At 35.4% G+C, this 19,640-nt stretch overlaps 1 protein-coding gene across 2 annotated transcripts in view; it reads right to left on the bottom strand.

Moving 5' to 3' along the window:
• RSBN1 (round spermatid basic protein 1) overlaps positions 1-19,640 on the bottom strand; it is a 43,249-nt gene that overhangs the window by 19,479 nt on the left and 4,130 nt on the right. For both annotated transcript variants that reach the window (XM_059883040.1, NM_001206227.1), the window contains exon 2: positions 12,479-13,152. In XM_059883040.1, the coding sequence (XP_059739023.1) occupies positions 12,479-13,152 (674 nt within the window). The remainder of the gene's footprint in view (positions 1-12,478; positions 13,153-19,640) is intronic.

The raw sequence follows: 19,640 nt of genomic DNA, 5'->3' as shown, positions 1-19,640 counted from the left end.
AAAGAAGGAATCAGAGGGGATCTGACAAAGAGAAGGTGATGTGATGATAGACGCTGAGACTGGACTGATGTACTCTGAAGATGGAGGAAGGGACTCACAAGCCAGGAAATACACATGGCCACTAAGCGAAAAAAATAAAAGGCAAACAAAAAACAAGCAGATTTTAAGAAAAAGATTCTTCAGACCCTTCAGAACTGTAAGAGACTAAATTTATATTGTCTTAGTGAAATGGAGCAGGACCATATGGTCCTTGCCACCCACCATGTCCTATGCCTGCCTTTTGCCTTGGAAAACTTCAGTCAAGAATAAGTTTAATCAGAGAAGTGAGAAATGTGGGAACAAAGGAAAACAGTCAGAGGAGACTAAATAATAATAATGTAGTCATTAACCACAATCAAGGACTTTTAGCTGTTTCTCAAGGGCTATAGATAATATTCTGAGCCATATCCTGTGAGCTGTCTTGTAGATACTAAAACCTCCAGATGGAAAAGTTAACTACATGATGACCAGACTGAAACAAGAACCTGAGCTGCCACAATTCCAAGAATTGACTGCAAAGAAATAAGTCCACCCTGAACTGAAGATTAACTGTACCTAAAACCATCATGATGATGCTAGTCAGACCACTGATGACCAATTTGAAGATGACTGTTAGAGATGACTGTGCTATTTCTGCATGGAGACCGCACCCCCCGCCCCCCTACACCGTCTATAAATGCTCTCAACTCCCTGCTTGTCAGGGTTGGGGAAGTCAGCCTTTGGACAGATGTCTGTACTCTCACCACACCCCACCCCACCCCCACAACCCCAGTTGCTGTCACCTGAAATAATGGAAACTTTCCTTTCCACCTGCCCACAATGTGGGAAAACCAGGTTCAATCCCTGGGCTGGGAAGATCCCTTGGAGAAGGAAATGGCAATCCACTCCAGTATTCTTGCCTGGAGAATTCCATGGACCAAACAGCCTAGTGGGCTACAGTCCATGGGGTTGCAAAGAGTCGCACATGACTGAGAGACTCCACTTTCACTTTTCCTTTCCAGCAACCTGGCCTGCTTATTGGCTTTTGAGCAGTGAGTAGCAGGACACTGCCCCTCCACCCCCCACACAAACTCCTTTCAGTAACACTTAGGCACTATGTTTTGTGGTAACTTGTTAACTTAGTTTTAAAAGAGACCTGACTAGAGAAAATAAGAGTTCAAAGAGCAAGCATCTTAGAAAGCTCCAAATTAAAAAACACAAAGGGGAAAGAAAAGTCGGCAAAAAAACAACTTACAGGAGTTGTCAAGTGGTCAGAGAGGTGTGAAAAAAACCGAGAGAGCACAGTATTATGAAAATCAAAGTAAGAAAATACCTCAAGGAATTTGATCAAAATGCTGCTGAGACTTCTAGGAAGATGAAGATGAAAAATGCTGACTGGTGACCTTAGCAAGAGATGTTTCAGGGAAATTAATTATGAGGCCAGAAACCAAACTGATGTGGAGATATAAGGAAATGGAGACAGCAAATGCAGACAATTCTTTCAAGAAGTTTGACTGTGAAAATAAGAATGGTTTGTGGTTAGAGAAGGACACAGGATCAGGGAGAAATAGGATGGGAAGACTAAGCAACCCTCAATAGGGTGTATAAGCTTTCAGCAGCTATATAAGAAAGTACAAGTTGCCCCACTACTCCATTAAGAGGATATTAAAAAACTTCTGGATTTTCACTAATAAGTTAAAACTGGCATTTTAGTAGTTTTAATTTCATTTTCTTAGGAATGAAGTTGCATGCCTTTTCAGATAACAGGATTAAAGGGCCATTTGTATTTCTTTTTCTGTTAAGTGTCCATTTGGAATGCTTATTTTTATACTGTGTTGCTAGTATTTCTCTTATCTGGTAGTATTTCTAGAGCTCTTTATAGTTTAGAAAGGTTAATCTTCTGTCGGTGATACAAATTTGTCTTTTGACCTTGTTTATGTGATGTTTGGTTTTGTTTTGGTCATAGTTAAAAAGACCTTTGCCACTCCAAAGTTATGAAAGAACTGGCACACAGTTCTTTCATGGTACACAGTGATACCAATACTAATATACACTCTAGACACCCTGCTGTCCCAGCACTACCATCTCTGTCACCAATGACTTCAGATGCTACCATTTTTATATATCACATGTCTATACGTATTTGGGTCTATTTCTGGACTTTTCTGTTTCACTGAACAATGTTCACAAACTAGTCTATGCTTATTTAATAATTAAATCTTTAAAACATATTGGTATCTGATAAGGCACTCCTCCATCACTGCTTTTCTTTTTCAAAGTTCCTATCTATTTTTTCACATAAATTTCCAAGTCAAAATTGTCCCAGAAAAAAACAATTACTGGGGTTCTTATTGGGATTATGTTTGATTTACAATTTAGGGGAATCATCATTTGATGTTGATTCTTCTCAATCCAAGAATGTGATATATCTTTCCATTTACGTCTTCTTTTGTGTGATGCTTTAATACTAATGCAGAGTAGTGAAAAGGTAAAGAAGGCTGCTAGTTAAGGTAGACTGAACATATGATTTATTTTTATTCCTTATCAAAACCCCACTCAATTGAGAGTAAAACAGAAAGGCTATAAATTCCAGAAGCTCAAACAGAAGTGAAAATGATAGATACAAGCTATCAAAACATATTCTGAAGGTAAAAAATGTATAGAATCAGCAAACTGAGAACTTTGAACACTGAGTACAGAAGATACCTCAAAAGCAAGTTTGTGCTACAAACTCATGGAAAGGCTAAATACCACAGAAGATGGGAAACAAAGCACAGAACTAAAACAATGAAGATGGGTTTAAAATCTGTTTACAAGTCATTCAGACCCCTCCACGTACTTACCTTCCACCTCCCACATCTAATCCTTTTCCTTATTCTATCTATATTTGTGGAGAAAATGGACAAGAGGCTATAGAAACAAAACTACCAGGTACAACTGTGAAAGTGTGAAAGAAACCCTGTATACTGAAAAGACAGAATTAAAATTCCATATAGTTTAACAATGAATCACCTACCTATTTCCATAGTTCAGTTCCAAGAATTCTAGCAGATAGGGGTACAAGTTACTCTACTCCTCTAGCAAAAATGTGGTAGATTCTTAGCTGTAAAAATTAAAAGCCCCAAAGAAAAGATCTCGAAATGCTAATATCTGGAGTTTTCTGATAATGACATGGCCAGAGTCCTTACCCAGTCATCATCAAATGCTAAGTCCCATCTACAAGTTGATGAGTTTCTTATCAGTTTTGTACTGATTCATATTTAAATATAAACAGATGACCAGACCTTTGAAGAAAATATCTAACATTAACAGAAAATTAAGACAAACAAAAAGAAACTTGATGAAACAGACAACTTAGAGATAAAAGAAATTTCAAAACAAGTATAATTAATACCATCAGAGAGATGAAAGATGATACTGCATTCATGAAAGTTATTTTTTTAAAGGAAAGTTATTTTTTTAAAAGAAGAAAAAAAGCAAAAAACAAGAACAAGCTCTTAAATACAAAGTAGTACAGCTGAAATAAACCAACAGGAGAAAAAGAAGATAGTTAAATCTCCCCAAAAAGTAGAATAAAAAGACAAAGAAAAATAAAAGGATCGATAAGAAAATTGGAGGTTCAATCCAACTCATAAAAGTTTCAGAAGGACAGGAAAACTGAGGTAAGGAAATTAACAAAGAAGTAACAGAAGAACAGAAGGATCATTCCCACACTGAAAAAACCTAAATGTTCATCAGAGTGAACAACAACAAAAGACTCATACCAGTGAGACCTGAGAAAAACCATAGGGGTTGGAGGTGGCCTTCAACTACAAAGTGGTGAGAATACATGTGCTTATTATTCTTTATACCTGTTTATCATTTATTTCATAAATTAAACATTTTAAAAAGCAAAAAGAGACCCATCTCAAGGCACATTATTCTCAGTGTTTTGAAATTTTTTAGGAAGGAGGTTTTGAAAGCTTCCAGAGAAAAAACAGGACACCTTGACTTTGGATTTCTCAGTAGCAACACTCAAAGCTTAAAGATACTGGAGCAACATCTTTATAAATCTGCAGATAAATGATCTCCAACCTAGAATTTCACATCTACCTGAACTACCAATCAAATGTAATGGTAGAAGAAAGACTTTTCAGATATCTGAGTCACTGAATTAAGGCAACAAAATAGTCACAGACTCCCAGAAGAGAAGAAAAAGGCAAACAGAAATCCCACTATATACGTGTACAGGATACGTGGGATGTATACAAGATATATACACCTCAGGATAAATCTCCAAATATATTCTTAATCCAACACAATAGTATTACAAAACTGCAAACATGCTAAATGCTCAAAAACAAGAAAATAAATTGATAGAGTCACACATACACACACACAGTGGTTAAAATAAATGAATCTGAATTACATGTATCAATGTAATTCTAAAAAGCAATGTTGAAATTTAAAAAAAGCAATGTTGAACCAAAGCAATGTGTAGAATGATACATGCCATTTATGACTTAGTGTTAAATCACACAAAATTGTTACATAACATTGTTTATATGTGCATACATGCATAGCAAAACATTAGACGATAAATACTGAAATAAATCTCATAAAGACTGACTTCTTGGGAGAATAAAAATATTCCTTTAATTAAAATGAAGGAACCATATAAAGCAGGAATTCACTTAAAATAATGTGCAATTTTCTTTACAGAGCAATGGAAGGGGGAAAGGTGGGATGGAAATGAGTAAAGATCCTAGGGAAGTAGGTATAGAGTTTCTGTTTGGAATTATGAAGTTGTTTAGTGTTTCTTACACTTGCCTGATCACAAGAATCAAATCACTTGAGTATTTATCTCAGGTCTCACTCTAGACAGAATGAATCAGAAATTCCAGGAGTGGAACATGAGATTCTAAATATGTGTCTGGAACTAGCAAGCCCAGATTATTCTTAGGATCTGGCATGTTTGAGAAACTCTGGCCTGGAAATGGTACTTGAGAGCAAAGAACAAATTGAGTTCTACCACTTCCCAAAGTATGTGATGGGAAGGAAGAAGCAAGTATAATGAGAACTGGAGGGAGGTATGTAGAGAACAAAGAACAGGAAAAAATAAGGCTGCTACGGAAGCAAGAGACATAATGCCAAACAGGGAAAACTCACCCTCTAGTAAAATCAGAAGGCAAAGCAAGTAGGGGAGGATAGTCTGTACATAGGAGGGTAATGCCCATGAGAAAATGGTAGTTAGCTTTGGATGCATTAAATTTTTAAATGTATTTATACTACCTATAAAAGTTGAAACAATTATATTTGAATATATTTTGCAATATATATTGCCTATGTCAATACATATGTAGTCCTTTAGATCATAAACTTTATAAAGTTACCCTGTATCAACTGAGTGTTAAATAACCTTCAGCTGTGCTCCCCAATAATACACCTTGTAATAAGGATAGCCATAGATCAGTTAAAAATTAGAAGACAGTAGCTTTACTCATAAGAGCCAAAACCTGGAAGTAACCAACAAGTCCTTTAATAAATGAATGGATAAATAAACTGTAATACATCCAGGCAATGAAATATTATTAATATTTAGTCCTAAAAAAAAGGAAAGTACATCATGTGAAATGCCGGGCTGGATGAAGCACAAGCTGGAATCAAAATTGCAGGGGGAAATACCAATAACCTCAGATATGCATACGACACCATCCTTATGGCAGAAAGCAAAGAGGAACTGAAGAGCCTCTTGATGAAAGTGAAAGAGGACAGTGAAAAAGCTGGCTTAAAACTCAACATTCAAAAAACTAAAATCGTGGCATCCGGTCCCATCACTTCATGGCAAAGAGATGGGGAAACAACAGAAACAGTGATAGACTTTATTTGGGCTCCAAAATCACTGCAGATGGTGATTGCAGCCATGAAATTAAAAGACGCTTGCTCCTTGCAAGAAAAGCTATGACCAACCTAGACAGCATATTAAAAAGCAGAGACATTACTTTGCCGACGAAGGTCTGACAAGTCAAAGCTATAGTTTCCAGTAGTCATGTATGGTTGTAAGACTTGGACCATATAGAAAGCTGAGCGCCAAAGAATTTATGTTTTTGAACTGTGGTGTTGGAGAAGACTCTTGAGAGTTCCTTGGACTACAAGGAGATCAAACCAGTCAATTGTAAAGGAAATCAACCTTGAATATCCATTGGAAGGACTGATGCTGAAGCTGAAGCTCCAATACTTTGGCCACCTGATGGGAAGAACTGACTTATTGGAAAAGACCCTAATGCTGGGAAAGACTGAAAGCAGGAGAAGGAGATGACAGAGGATGAGATGGTTGGATGGCATCACTGACTCGATGGACATGAGTTTGAGCAAAGCTCCAGAAGTTGATGATGGACAGGGAAGCCTGGTGAGCTGCAGTCCATGGGGTTGCAAAGAGTTAGACATGAATAAGCAACTGAACTGATCAAATCATGATGAGCTATCACACTGGCTATCAATGAGCTATCAAGCAGGCTTCCCTGGTGGCTCAGATGGTAAAGAATGTGCCCTCAACGTGGGAGACCTGGGTTCAATCCCTGGGTTGGGAAGATCTCCTGGAAAAGGGCATAGCAACCCACTCCAGTATTCTTGCCTGGAGAATCCCCATGGACAGAGGAGCCTGGTGGGCTACAGTCCATGGGGTTGCAAAGAGTCAGACACAACTGAGCGACTAAGCACACATATTAACCCATGAAAAGCCACAGAAGAAGCGTAAATGTATATTTTACTAAGTGGAAGAAGCCAATCTGAAAAGGCTACACATTATATGATTCTAACTATATGACATTCTTTTAAAGTTGAAACCATGGAAACACTAAAAAAGATCAGTGGTTGGCAGCGGTTAGAAGGGGAGAAAGGGAAGAATCAGGCACAGCACAGACGATTTTTCGGGCAGTTTGAAAATTCTCTGTATGTTACCCTAATGATGAACATATATCATTATATGTTAGCCCAAACCCAGAGACTGTACAATACCAGGAGTGAAGTGTAATATAAACTATGAACCTTGGACGATTACGATGTTATCAGTGTAGATTCAGCAATTAAATTTATCACTCTGGCAGGGAGAACAGGGGGCTGGGGGCGAGGCGGTGGGGAGGTGGGCTATGCTGATAATGGGAGGAACTAATGCATATGTGGGGACTGGGAGTATATAGGAAATTTCCATACCTTCCTCTCAATTTTGCTGTCAAAACTGCTCTAGAAGAATAAAACAAAACAACTTCTTTTTAAAAAAGAAAAACCTAGTAGAACACCAAGCTAGAAATACACAATATGGAAAAACCCCGAGGGGAGGAGAAGTGGGGGGGAGGTGGTGAGGGGTGGTAGGATAATAATTACTGCATAGAACTCATCTTTCAGGAAGAAGCCTTTTCGAGCTGATTGTTTAAAAAAAACAGAAAGGAAAAAGCTAGCCAGCAATCTTCCTAACCTTGTGACCTGTGAATAGAAAGGCACTCCCACTTTAAAACATACAGTAAAAAAGCAGCATGAGTCAAAACGAGTCTATTGTAAGCTGTACTTAGAATGAGAGAAAAAAAAAACAAGTCTACCATTTTTATGCTGTTTTATAAAGTCAGTTAACTAAAATATTTCTTCTTTTATGTAACACACTGTAGTTCTTTAAGAGTTTCTCAGTTATTTACCAAGCTACAAAGCACTCTTCTAGTTCTATGCTCTCTTTTTTAAAATATTTATTTATTTATGTGGCTGCCTTGGGTCTTAGCTGTGGCATGCAGGCTCTTTGTGCTGCTCACAGTCTTCTCTAGTTGCAGCTCTCAGAATCAGTTGCCCTGTGGCAAGTGGGATCCTGGTTCCCATACTTATTGCAGAACTATCACACTTCAAAGTCGAAACCATAAAAAAAAAGTTTCCAAGTAGCTAATAATTATAAGAAATAACATCCAATCAAAAAATCATAAATTATATATATTCCATAGTTTTTTAAGAAGAAAATACATTTCCAAGTGAACACTAATTTTTCTCCATTAACTGACCAAAAGATTTCACAAACACAAACTTTTGGTCAAAACTGTTATTTAGCCAATGATTATTTAAAACTTAATTTGACCTGAATAATCCACAGAATTATAAAAATACCATATTATCAATATATGTGTAGTATTTTAGATTGGAAACTCAACTTTACAAAATTATCCTGTTATCAACTTCTAACAGATAAGTAATCAAATTTGAGAATCAGCTTCAACTGATATTTATCATGAACTTACCTCCTTCGGGGTTAAAACATTTGACTTTTTTTTGAACCGTAAAGGAAACAAGCACTTCCATGTGCATCCTAGCTTGCCTACCACACTAATTTAAATACATGAAAGTAACAGAAGCTATAATTTTTCTTGCACATAATAAAACCTACATTTGAATTTTACTTTCTCCAGCCAGAGCCAGTAAGTTCTAAAGTAGTACTTCTCAAACCTTAATATGTATATGAATAACCTGAGGATCTTGTTAAAATGCAGATTCTGACTCAAGACCTGGGTAGGGACCTGAGAGTCTACATTTCTAGCAAGCTCCCTGGTGGTGCCAAATTTATTCACAGAGCAAGTACCAAGCTTCTTTAAAAAAAAAGCATAATTTACACTATTTAAATGGCCATTGTTTGCAAAGCATTGGTCTAAATAATATTTCCAATTAAATTCCTAATTAAGCAACCTAACACTTTTCTGTCCTTATCTTACTTGACTCCTAATATGGATGATATTTAAGCCCTTCATCAATTCTTAAAACCTATAAAAGTTGTACTGTAACCTTCCTTCTACCTCTCTTTCTTTTTGAATTCTTCCCGTGTTCCTAATACATGTTGGTGCATCAAAGAATTCCATTCACAGCTTCATCTCTTCCATTTCTAATGCTGTCCCTGGATCATCTATATATGCTAATGGTCCAACTTCTGTATCTTAGGTCTAGATATGTCTCCCCGTCTAAGATCCATATATCTTACTATCTAACAGAGAGAAATTTCTTTTTGTCCTCACAAGCACCTCAACATAAAATATCTCAAATTAAACTCAACACCTAGAAACCAACTTTTTCAATCCTGTATTGACTTTGTCACCACAGTCCGCTCATTTGTCCAAACCGCATTTTAATACTCCATTCTCCTCCCTCACCAAGTGCAATTAATCCCATCTTCTAATTATTTCTCAAATTTCATTTCTTCCTCTCTAATGTCAGTATCAGTTTGGACATGGATCATTTCCACTCTAGTTACCACAGTAATCTAACCAGTCTTCTCGCTTTCACTCTCATTTTCCTCTATTTCACCCTTCACAATACAGTGCAATCTTTGCAAACATAACTTGATAGCACTCTGCTATTAAAACTCACCAATGATTCCCCATTTCCTTCGGAAAAAAGTACTTTTTTTAAGCACATCATACGAAGCTCTTCACAACTGATTTCTGTCTCTCTCTCCAGTGTTAACTGCCCTTAACAGTCAGCATGTACTCTTACTATGCATGTCAAGCTATTTGCAGCTTCCTGAAAGCGCCCCATTCTCTAATCCCTCCATGTTTGCACAGGCTATTATTCATTATTCACTATGCTTAAGATGACCTTATTACGCTAAGTAATCTTCTTTCAAGACTCTATTCAAGCATCACATGCTTTAAAATGCCTTTTCTAATCACTTTAAGTCTGAGTCAGGTAACACCACAAACTGTGCTCCCTCTATTACAGGGTTTTGCCTATGCATTACGTCTCTTCTAATACTTAAAACTGTATTATAATTGCTAGTTTATTCATCTCTTCCACTAGGATTGAGCTCATCACTTAGTCCTTTTAAGAACAGACTGTGCAGTACATGGTAAGTTCTCAACAACTGTTTGCTGAATAAACTGTCTTGAAATATAGTCATGAATAATTATCATGGCTACATATTTAAACTATAAATAACTTCCATTAACTGTATCTCTAAGGTAATAAAAAATTTACTTCGCTTTATTTTTAACAGAAATTCATAAGGCTTAACAAAACACAGCATTTTGAAAAACATTACAATAGTTTTCTGAACACTGTATTAAAGTGAGATATTTTAATTTCACTAACCACAATATTTAGACAAATAAAAGCACTAGTTTCATCAGTGAGGGAAGGAGAATTGGTAAAACAATGCATCTGTCATTCCCGTGGCATAGGTTTGCACACTGTTTCTTTCTGGAGGGGAGAGGGAGGCATGTTGCATGGCTTATGGGATCTTCATTCCCTAGCCAGAGATTGAACATGGGCCCTGAGCAGTGAAAGCACCAAGTCCTAACCACTTGGCCACCAGGGAATCCCCTGACCAGTATTTCTACTTAACTAGCTACATGACCTTGTTACAACAATGAACATCTCCAAGCCTCAGTTTCTTCCATGAAAAAGATAAAACTGCTTACCTACCCCACGACAGATTATTTCAAATAGTAAGATATGAACATGAAAGCACTGCTATAAACCCCAAAATGCTAAACAAATCTGAACTACTATGTGAGGTTCCATCCCAACTGCCAAAAATTTTAGCTGCAAATTCATAGTTTGACGGGCTATGATAATCTCCCATACCCACACCTCATGTCTCTCCAATGACTGAAATTCATAAATAAAATTAAGTGCCAGGATCACTGGAACACAAGACTTACTTAACAGCCCTCAATATCCTTAGGTGATTGAAATGATGAATAATATTTGTTATGTTCTTAAAAAGTGGCTACTTTATAAATCTCAAAGCAAATCTCAAGGTAAGTTGTTGGTACAGTCATTTAAATTTCAGCTCCATTAAAAAAAAATTAGTTGGAGGACAAAAATCAGCAGGGAATATTTAGAGATATTTTATTCTATTAATTATTTAGACTGGGTACTGTCTATTGACATATAAGCTTGATCCACTAGAGACTAGCTAATATGAAAGTTAAAAAAATCACCATTAGAAAACCAAGATATTCCCCCCACCCCCAAGTTTCTGGCTTATTTCTCAGATATGTCTGCTGGTCTGTCAACTACAATAGAAAATTTGCTGCATTTTTCTAAATGAAAAAATTGATAGAGAACAATAATTCTGCTCTCAGCAATATCCTTCTTTGTTAAATAGGGACTTAGGAGGATTAAGAACTATATTTAAGAGAATTATTTTCAGTCCCTTTTCCAATATTTATAAAAATAGGATTCCTTAACCTTCAAAGGGCAAAACTCCTTTTAAAAAAAAATAAAAAGAAAAAAGAAAATCTACTACAAAAGTCAGCACTTCGGTACCTGATTGTGGTAATAAGGCCAAAATCCAAGACGAAGCCCTTTATTGCACATCGTGTTCCAACATCTTGGGCAGCCCCATCTTGCGACCTCTCCAGATTGGCTGCTCCTGCTCTCTCTACTGTAGAGAGAACTTCAATTAGAGAAATTCTGAAGCTCATAAATCTAAACTGGATACTCCCCTCATTGGAGGCAAGGATGGTAAGAATCACTAAAAAGATTCAAGTCAGAGAAGGTTTCATATAAATCTAAGTGGCTTGAAACCACTATAATGCAGGTGGCTGAGAGTCTTGTGATGCAAATCTATTTACTTAAAAAAAACCTTAAGGAAAAGAATGGCAGCAAATTATTAGATAACCTGAAAAAACAGGTTATATAATCATAAATCTCTAAAAAGTGAAAGTCTCCACTAAACTAGTGTAGAATTTATATAATACAAATTATAGCTGACCATTCATGTTTAGAATCCTTATGAAAAAAGCAAGCAAGAACAAAACTAGGACACATTATCAACTTCTTTTTATGCCCTAAAATAACTTCACTGAAAAAATGTTTGGTTAAAAACCACTGGTTAGGAAGGAGAGGTTTCCCTGCTGACTTAAGCCTAGCTGCCCAAGCAAGGCTTCAGAAAATGTCTTTACCTACTATAATGCATAGGCAGAAGGAGCAGAGGCTATGGCGGTCTTCCTAGTGACACTTCCAAGTCACATAAATGGGGTATGTTTCTGGGATAGACTGCCAACAAGTTACTGAAAGAAGAGAAACAAAAACAGCAAAAACCTGACAAGTAGGCCAAGGCCTTCACGTGTTTTATCATGACATAAAAGGTAAGTCTTAACTAGTCACTCTGAGGCTACCAGATCTAAATCACATCATCCACACTAATATTACCCAATTTACAAAAAACTGGGTTGGTTTTCAAGCTGGTTTCCCATAAAAATTTGTTCCACAAAAAATGACGTAAAACAGGTATAAAGCATTTCTTAGACCAAGCAAGTAACAAGCCACACCCCAAAGCATTTCAGCAGTTAAGATTTTTTAACTAGAGTTATAAACAATCTGAACCACCTCTACCACCGTGAATTGTAATCAAAAGTGTGCCGTTATGTGCTATAAAACAGAATGAAGTTAATACTTCTGAGGTACTGTAACCTGTATCTACTAAATAATTTAACAATGATTTTTACCTTACCTGAGTGTGAAAATTTGAAATGGTGGTTGTTTCAATATCTTTCTTGCCCAGAATTTCCATTTTCACTGGAGTGTTGGGGAAATTAAAAGCAAAGTAGTCCAAGAAGTCTGGGAGATAAGCAGCCGCTCCATGCACTATTGCTAAAGCATAGTAAGCAGCATTTTTCTCGTTTTCACTGAATGTCAAAGCAAGAAACTCCTCAGAAAATCTCTCCATCTCCATTGGAGACAAAAATGAGAGTTCATCCATGTAAGCGTGAAGGACAAGAGCACCACCATTGGACTGGTGTTCCTCATGAATAAAGTTGCTAAATTTAGTACCTGTTTTTAAGAAATTTCTACGAATAGAATGTTCCTGGTGAGTCATAAAAGGTGTTTGTACTCCTTGGGGTACCCGATATTCTTGCATGCCCAAATTTAATCGACACAGCTGTTCATCTTTCAGATACCTGAAGGACTCCTTATTAACTCCTGAAGTGCTATTTATTTGTCCTTGGGTGAGGATTTCCTTACTGATGCGGGTCAGGCCAGCACAGATGGTTTGTACTTCCTTATTGTACATTTTAAGGCGTCTTCCTCGCATATCTTCTCGGTGTTTCTTTTTCTTTTTCTTCTTTATTTTCTTCAAGACAAAATCATCAGCTCTCTGGGTTTTACCATTTTCATCTGGTGTTTCTGGCCACAATAATTAAAAAGAAGTTAGTTACTAGGCCTAGTGTCAACATACAAGCTTCTTAAGGTATGCAATCTGAAATTAAATAGTCTGTTTTCAGTTTCTCCCGAATTTGTCATTATAATTTACATGTTTATAAAATGAGACAAAGATCTTAAAATATAAAAATATTCTGGATTGAAGACTTTGCTAAATAATGCAAAGGTAAGCATATAACCTAATATGATTTATAATCAAAACGAAAGATAACTAAAGATAAATATCTGAATAATTTCACATATACCATACTGTATGGAGTATCTACTCAGAAACTGTAAAATCTAAATTAAAGCTTGCCATAATTTGCTGTTTGTCTATAAAACTAGTACGATACATACAGGCAAAGCAAACAAGAACAAATTAAGCTGTAACATCATCATTTTGCCTAACAAATTGGCAAGTTTGGGGGGTGGCAGTCTTATATATTGTTACTAGAAATATAAATTGGTACAACTCTCATGGAGGGCAATTCAGTATCCCCAAAATGAATATGTACAAAGCCCTGAAAATATTTATAATTCTTGGTCTCATAAACTCCACCCCAAGTAAAAATTACTCAAGAAAATAAGAAAACAATAACTAAGAAAAGACATGTAAGATATGGATGACAGTGTTATTTAGGGAATCCCCTAAATGACTAACAACAGGATATGGATTAAACTCTGGTACTTACATACAAACTCTGGTATTTAAACTCTGGTATTTACATTAAACTCTGGATAAAATACTACCCAACCATTATAAATTATATTATAGATGAAAAGAACTGACAAATTACAAGGTTATGAAATGCTTACATTGTCACACTTCCAGAAAGCCTTCTCTAACAACTCGTCCCCACCCAATCTGGACACCTTCTACTACATGCTGCCTTAATACTGCACTTCCTCTATTATATAGAACTTACCATATTAATTGTCCACCTTTCCTCTAGACTGTAAGCAATACACATCTTACCTTTCTTTCCAGAGCATCTAACGTATGTATAATCTGATCTTATTTTTATAAATATTCATTCAAACATTTATTAAGTACCCACTATATGCCAGAAACCCTTCTAAGCACTAGAGTTACAGAGTTGGCTGAAACAGATCTTATCCCTCCCTACTCTCCTAGACCTTATATAGTTGGACTAGAAAATTAACAGTATGCTACTCTAGATGCTATGGAAGCTCTCTTTGGAAGGTGACATTTAGGCTGAGCCCTAAGTAATAAGACAAGCTAGGCATATTTTCTAAGGAAAAATATTCTAGAGAGAAGCAAAAGACCTAAAGAGAAAAAAGTATGACCAATCTATATATATTCTGTATATGTACAACACAAAACAATATCTGAGAAATAAACACCAAGGTAATAATGGCAGTTATCTAGGCTGGTAGGATTATAAATGTTTATCTTTCTTCTTTTTGGCTTATCTTTATTTTCTAATTTCTACAATAAATGTACATTACTTTTATAATTTGAAAAAGTACTTTTAATTTTTAAAGGATTATCACAGGTTGATAAAACCCAAAATAAAACAGCATCTGTATGTACTAGTTGGCAAATAATACTGAAAGAAATATTGAGTCAATTAGTCAATCAGTCCTGAAAGAAATATTCAGGACTAAATAACAGGTATAGTCCTGACCATCTTTTCAAGCTTGGAGTGGTATTTATTGTATAGAATTTATCCATCCAAAAACTGTATTTCTGACATGATACAGTAATTCAATGTTAAGACTGATACTCCAATTAATCCTACTACTAGATCTAGGACGAACAAGTTCAATAGCTTTTACAGTAAAGAATTTACTTGTTATAATATGTAAATGTATGACAAATCACAGTACTTAATACAAAATCATTCCAAATCATCAGATATTACAATAGTTATAAAAACTTTCTAAAGAAAATATTTAAATGTACAAGTCAGACTTTGAAGTATACAGATACCAAATGACTTTCTGTTTAACAGAAATAAAAATTAAAATAAAAATTTAACAAAAATAAAACCTTTCATTTGCAACTATCACTTACGAGTAAACTGAAATCATATATCAAAATATAATGTAATTAGATTGTTTAAAGTTGCAAAAGGAAAGGCCATCTTTAATATATAACTAAATCTTGGAGAATTCTTATAATACTTAGTAATTTATATTTTTTACCAAATAAAATTAATACTTTTCTCATATATCAAATCAGTAATTTGGGCAATCCTCCCAAGCAACCAAATGTTAATGCCATTAAATATAAAGGTTAGACCAATTTTAAAATAGTCATCTAATTATCCTCTGCTAAATGTTTTGGCAATTTCACAGGAAAAAAATAAAAAGAAAAAATACCTCTGAATAGGTCTTGTTATTTTAAGCTTCAGAGGAGGCATTTGGTATGCAGAAGATGAATTGTGACCTAGATCTGCCACTGAAATTAACACCAAGAAGAAGCTGCCTTGATTGTAACACATTTTCTATACCACCAGCTTACCAATGGTATTTCTATGATGGTCAAGTCTCTACTCATTTATATCAGAACCATTCAATTAGTCCAACACAGTCCATCTCAAAAAAAACCACTGCACAAGGAGATGAAAAGGGCCTTAAATTGATTGCAATCTCATATTTCAAACATATAAGTTTAAAATATGAAATAAATGTCAATCTCCTCACTAATCCTATTTTTCAAATTTTGATTCTTATCTAAGGCTCATATAAAGAAAGCCTGCATTTATAGAAAAATTTGAGACTACCTGTATCATACTATGAATTTTCACGAATAAAATTTATTTTTGTATTATTGTGACAGCAACTAATTAAGAATAGCATACATACACAAAATTGTTAAAAGTTATTGCAGGAAGTTAGTCACTGTTGCTTTTAGAGAATGATACCAAAGTTATCTTGCCTTGCATTAAAAATGTTATTTAAAAGTCAATGTCTTTGCAATAAATATATCAAATCAATGCTGTATACCTTAAACTTACACAATGTTATATATCGATTACATATTAGTTTTTTAAAAAGGGCAATGTCTAAAGTCTTCACAATCCTTCTATTTCTAGTAGAGAGTTTTTAGTTTTCCAGAGAACGTATTCAAGTGTATTTCCCTACAGTGGAAAAGTTATTATTTATTGTCATCAGATTAAAGAGAAGTATGTAATGCTACAGAGGAAGATATACATTTGAGAGATAAATTGCTGGCTGTCTTTTAAAGAAGGGCATTATAACTATAGATTAATACATGACACTATCCATAAAATCCTTATGTATGCTAATACCATTAATATATTATCAACTATTAAATAGTACCATTTATTTAACATCACTATTGAAAGCCTTCATTAATGCAAAAAAAATTACCTTGTTTCACATTACAAAATTTAAATTCATCAACACCGTTCTTATGCTTGAATTATAGCTTAGAACTGAAAAACAGGTAATATCCTCAATTTCTAAAAATGATGGTGGATAAGCAAAAGCAAAACAATTATAATTTTTTAAGGTGTGCTGCGATTCATGGGGTCACAAAGAGTTGGACACGACTGAGCGACTCAACTGAACTGAACTGAACTGAATCATAATAAATAAAGGCTAACTTTCTCAAATAAATACTCTTTGGTCTTATTAAAAGTTCTTCCAGCTCCATATAAAAACCTGACTCAAAAGGAAAAACAAAAAACTGCAGATTTGGAAGGCCATCATGTTAGTAATCACTGTACACTTAATAACACTGCCTTGTTTTACCCACAACCCCTCTAATTATGGTGTTTAAAAGTGATTGGCTAGATTTGAATCCCTGTCCCAACACTTCCTAGCAGTATTACCTTTGCAAGTTAATGTCTTTGTATTAATACCCTGTTTCTCACTGGTAAAATAGGAGGAAATACAGTATCTCCTCATAAAATCAGTGTGCAGAGTAAATGAAACAAAGCATATAAAGTATTTAGAACAGTTCCAAAACATGACAAATACTCGATATATAACACCTCTGGGAAAGCTCATAAATTTCCTTAAACTTTCATTTTACCACATAAAACATTGTTAATACTAGTATCTATTTCAGAGTTATGTAAGAATTAAATGAGACAATGAATATAAAGCCCTCATTACAGTATCTGACACACAGTAAGTCCTCTCAACACCTTTATCACTTTCATAATAATATTTTATAACATTCTTTGAAATAACCGGTAATAATTCTGGGATATCAAAACTAGAGCTAGTGGTGGGCCACAGACAATCACATAAAAGGGGGAGATATCTCTGAAAGAGGGAAAAAAACTATTATTAAGTGTCTGCTAGGGATCATGTGTGTTTATTTCAATCTCCAAACCAGTGAAGGAGATATATAAATTCTTTTTACAGAGAAGAAAACAGAACTTGAAACAAGATACGTTACTTCTGCATGTGTGTATGCTCAGTCGTGTTTGACTCTGTGACCCCATGGACTGTAGCCGCCAGGCTCCTCTGTGCGTGGAATTTTCCAGGCCAGAATACTGAAGTGGGTTGCTATTTTCTTCTTCAGGGATCTTCCCCACCCGGGGATCAAACCTACCTCTCCTGCGTTTCCTGTGCCACCTGGGAAGCCCATGTTACTTAAGTCACAAAGGGAACAGGTGACAAAATAAATTTAAACTCTTACCTGTCTGACCCCAAAATTCCTCTTTCTGCCTTCTCTCTCCCTATTCTCCCTAGATCTATTCTCCCTAGATGATAAAATTAAAATTATCTAACTACAATCAACAGACCTGAGATGGCCTGGAAGAACCTCCAATAAATGGAGCATCACACAGTCAAACAATATTTTACTGAGTGCCCACTACATGATAATTCTGCATAATCACAAAAATAACATTATTAAGGTTATATAAATATGTCCTTAAAGGCTTCTTCTTCTCTCTCTAGGTAAGTAAAGAAATATATCAGTCCCTGAAGGTATTGCTCTGATAAATGAGATTATCTATTTATCTCAGTTCTCTGTATGTGCTATGCTGGGCTGTACTTAGTCTTTCAGTCGTGTCTGACTCTTTGTGACCCCATGGACTGTAGCCCGCCCAGGCTCCTCTGTCCATGGGGATTCTGCAGGCAAGAACACTGGAGTGGGTTGCCATTTCTTTCTTCAAGGGATCTTCCCAACCTAAGGATTGAACCTTGTGCCTCCTGCATTACAAAGATTCTTTACACTAGGGCCACCTGGGAAGCCTGAGCAACTACAAATGTCTGAGTCAAAATTCATAATTAACTCATACACGAATTTGGATTGAGTACTGTTTGGCTGGTATGTAGAAACGTGTCTCTTAGCTGAATGGCCTTCTTCAGAGATCAGCAAACTTGTACAAAGAGCCAGAAAGTAAGTCTGCAGGTCATACTGTCTGTCCCAACTATTGCCTATACTACTACAGTGCAAAAACTCTGAATGTATACAATACATCTGAATGAGAAGAGTGGTGTTCCAATAAGATTTTATTTCTAGACACTGAACTTGAATTTCATATGATTTTCACATGTCATATATTTTTTCAAGCCAATTAATATGTAAAAACATTCTCAGCTCATAGGTTGTACAAAAATAAGCAGTGGAATTGATTTTTGACAAAGGTACAGAAGTAATTCAATGAAGGAAGCACAGTCTTTTCACCAAAAGGTGATGGAGCAATTAGATATCATAGGCCAAAAAAAAATGAACCTCAACCTAAACCACACATATTATACAAAATTTACACAAATGGATCAGAGATTCAAATGTAAAAGTTGACATTAAAAAAAAACTTTTGGAAAAACAGTAGAAGAAAATCTTTGGGACTGACATCTTGGGACCTTAGACGTGACACCAAAAGCATAATCCATAAAAGAAAATCAATACATTTATTGAAATAAAATTAAAAATATTTGCTCTCTGAAAGACACTGTTAAGAGGATGCAAAGACAAATAACAGAGTGGGAGAAAATATCTGCAAACCATTATTCTGATAAAGTATATACAAATCTGTAATACATGAATTCTCAAAACTCAATAAAAAAGCCAAAAAATAATAATAAATTAGAAAATGGGAAGAAGACATAAAGACACATTTTACTGATGAGACTATATGGACAGCAAATGATGGCATGGAAAGATGTTAAATATCACCAGCCATTGGAGAGATTCAATTTCAGTCCATGATGAGGTATCATTACACATACTAAAACAGTAAAATAAAAATAGTAACAATACCATATACTGGCAAGGATGTAGAGAAAATAGATCTCTCATACATTGCTGGTGGAAATGTAAAACGGTACAGATATTTCAGGAAATAGTTTGGCCATATCTTCAAAAAACAAAACCTAAACATACATTTGCCAGCAACTACATTCACAAAGAAATGAAAATTCACGTTTACACAAAAACCTGAACATGAAGTTCACAGAAGCCTTGTTCAAAATGACCAAACTGGAAACAACCAAAATGTTCTTCAACAAGTCACTAG

Source organism: Bos taurus, chromosome 3, assembly GCF_002263795.3.
Source record: "Bos taurus isolate L1 Dominette 01449 registration number 42190680 breed Hereford chromosome 3, ARS-UCD2.0, whole genome shotgun sequence".
In the NCBI taxonomy this organism is placed as follows: Eukaryota; Metazoa; Chordata; class Mammalia; order Artiodactyla; family Bovidae; genus Bos; species Bos taurus.
Note: the sequence above shows the minus strand (reverse complement) of the source record. Positions and strands in the feature narration are given on the sequence as shown.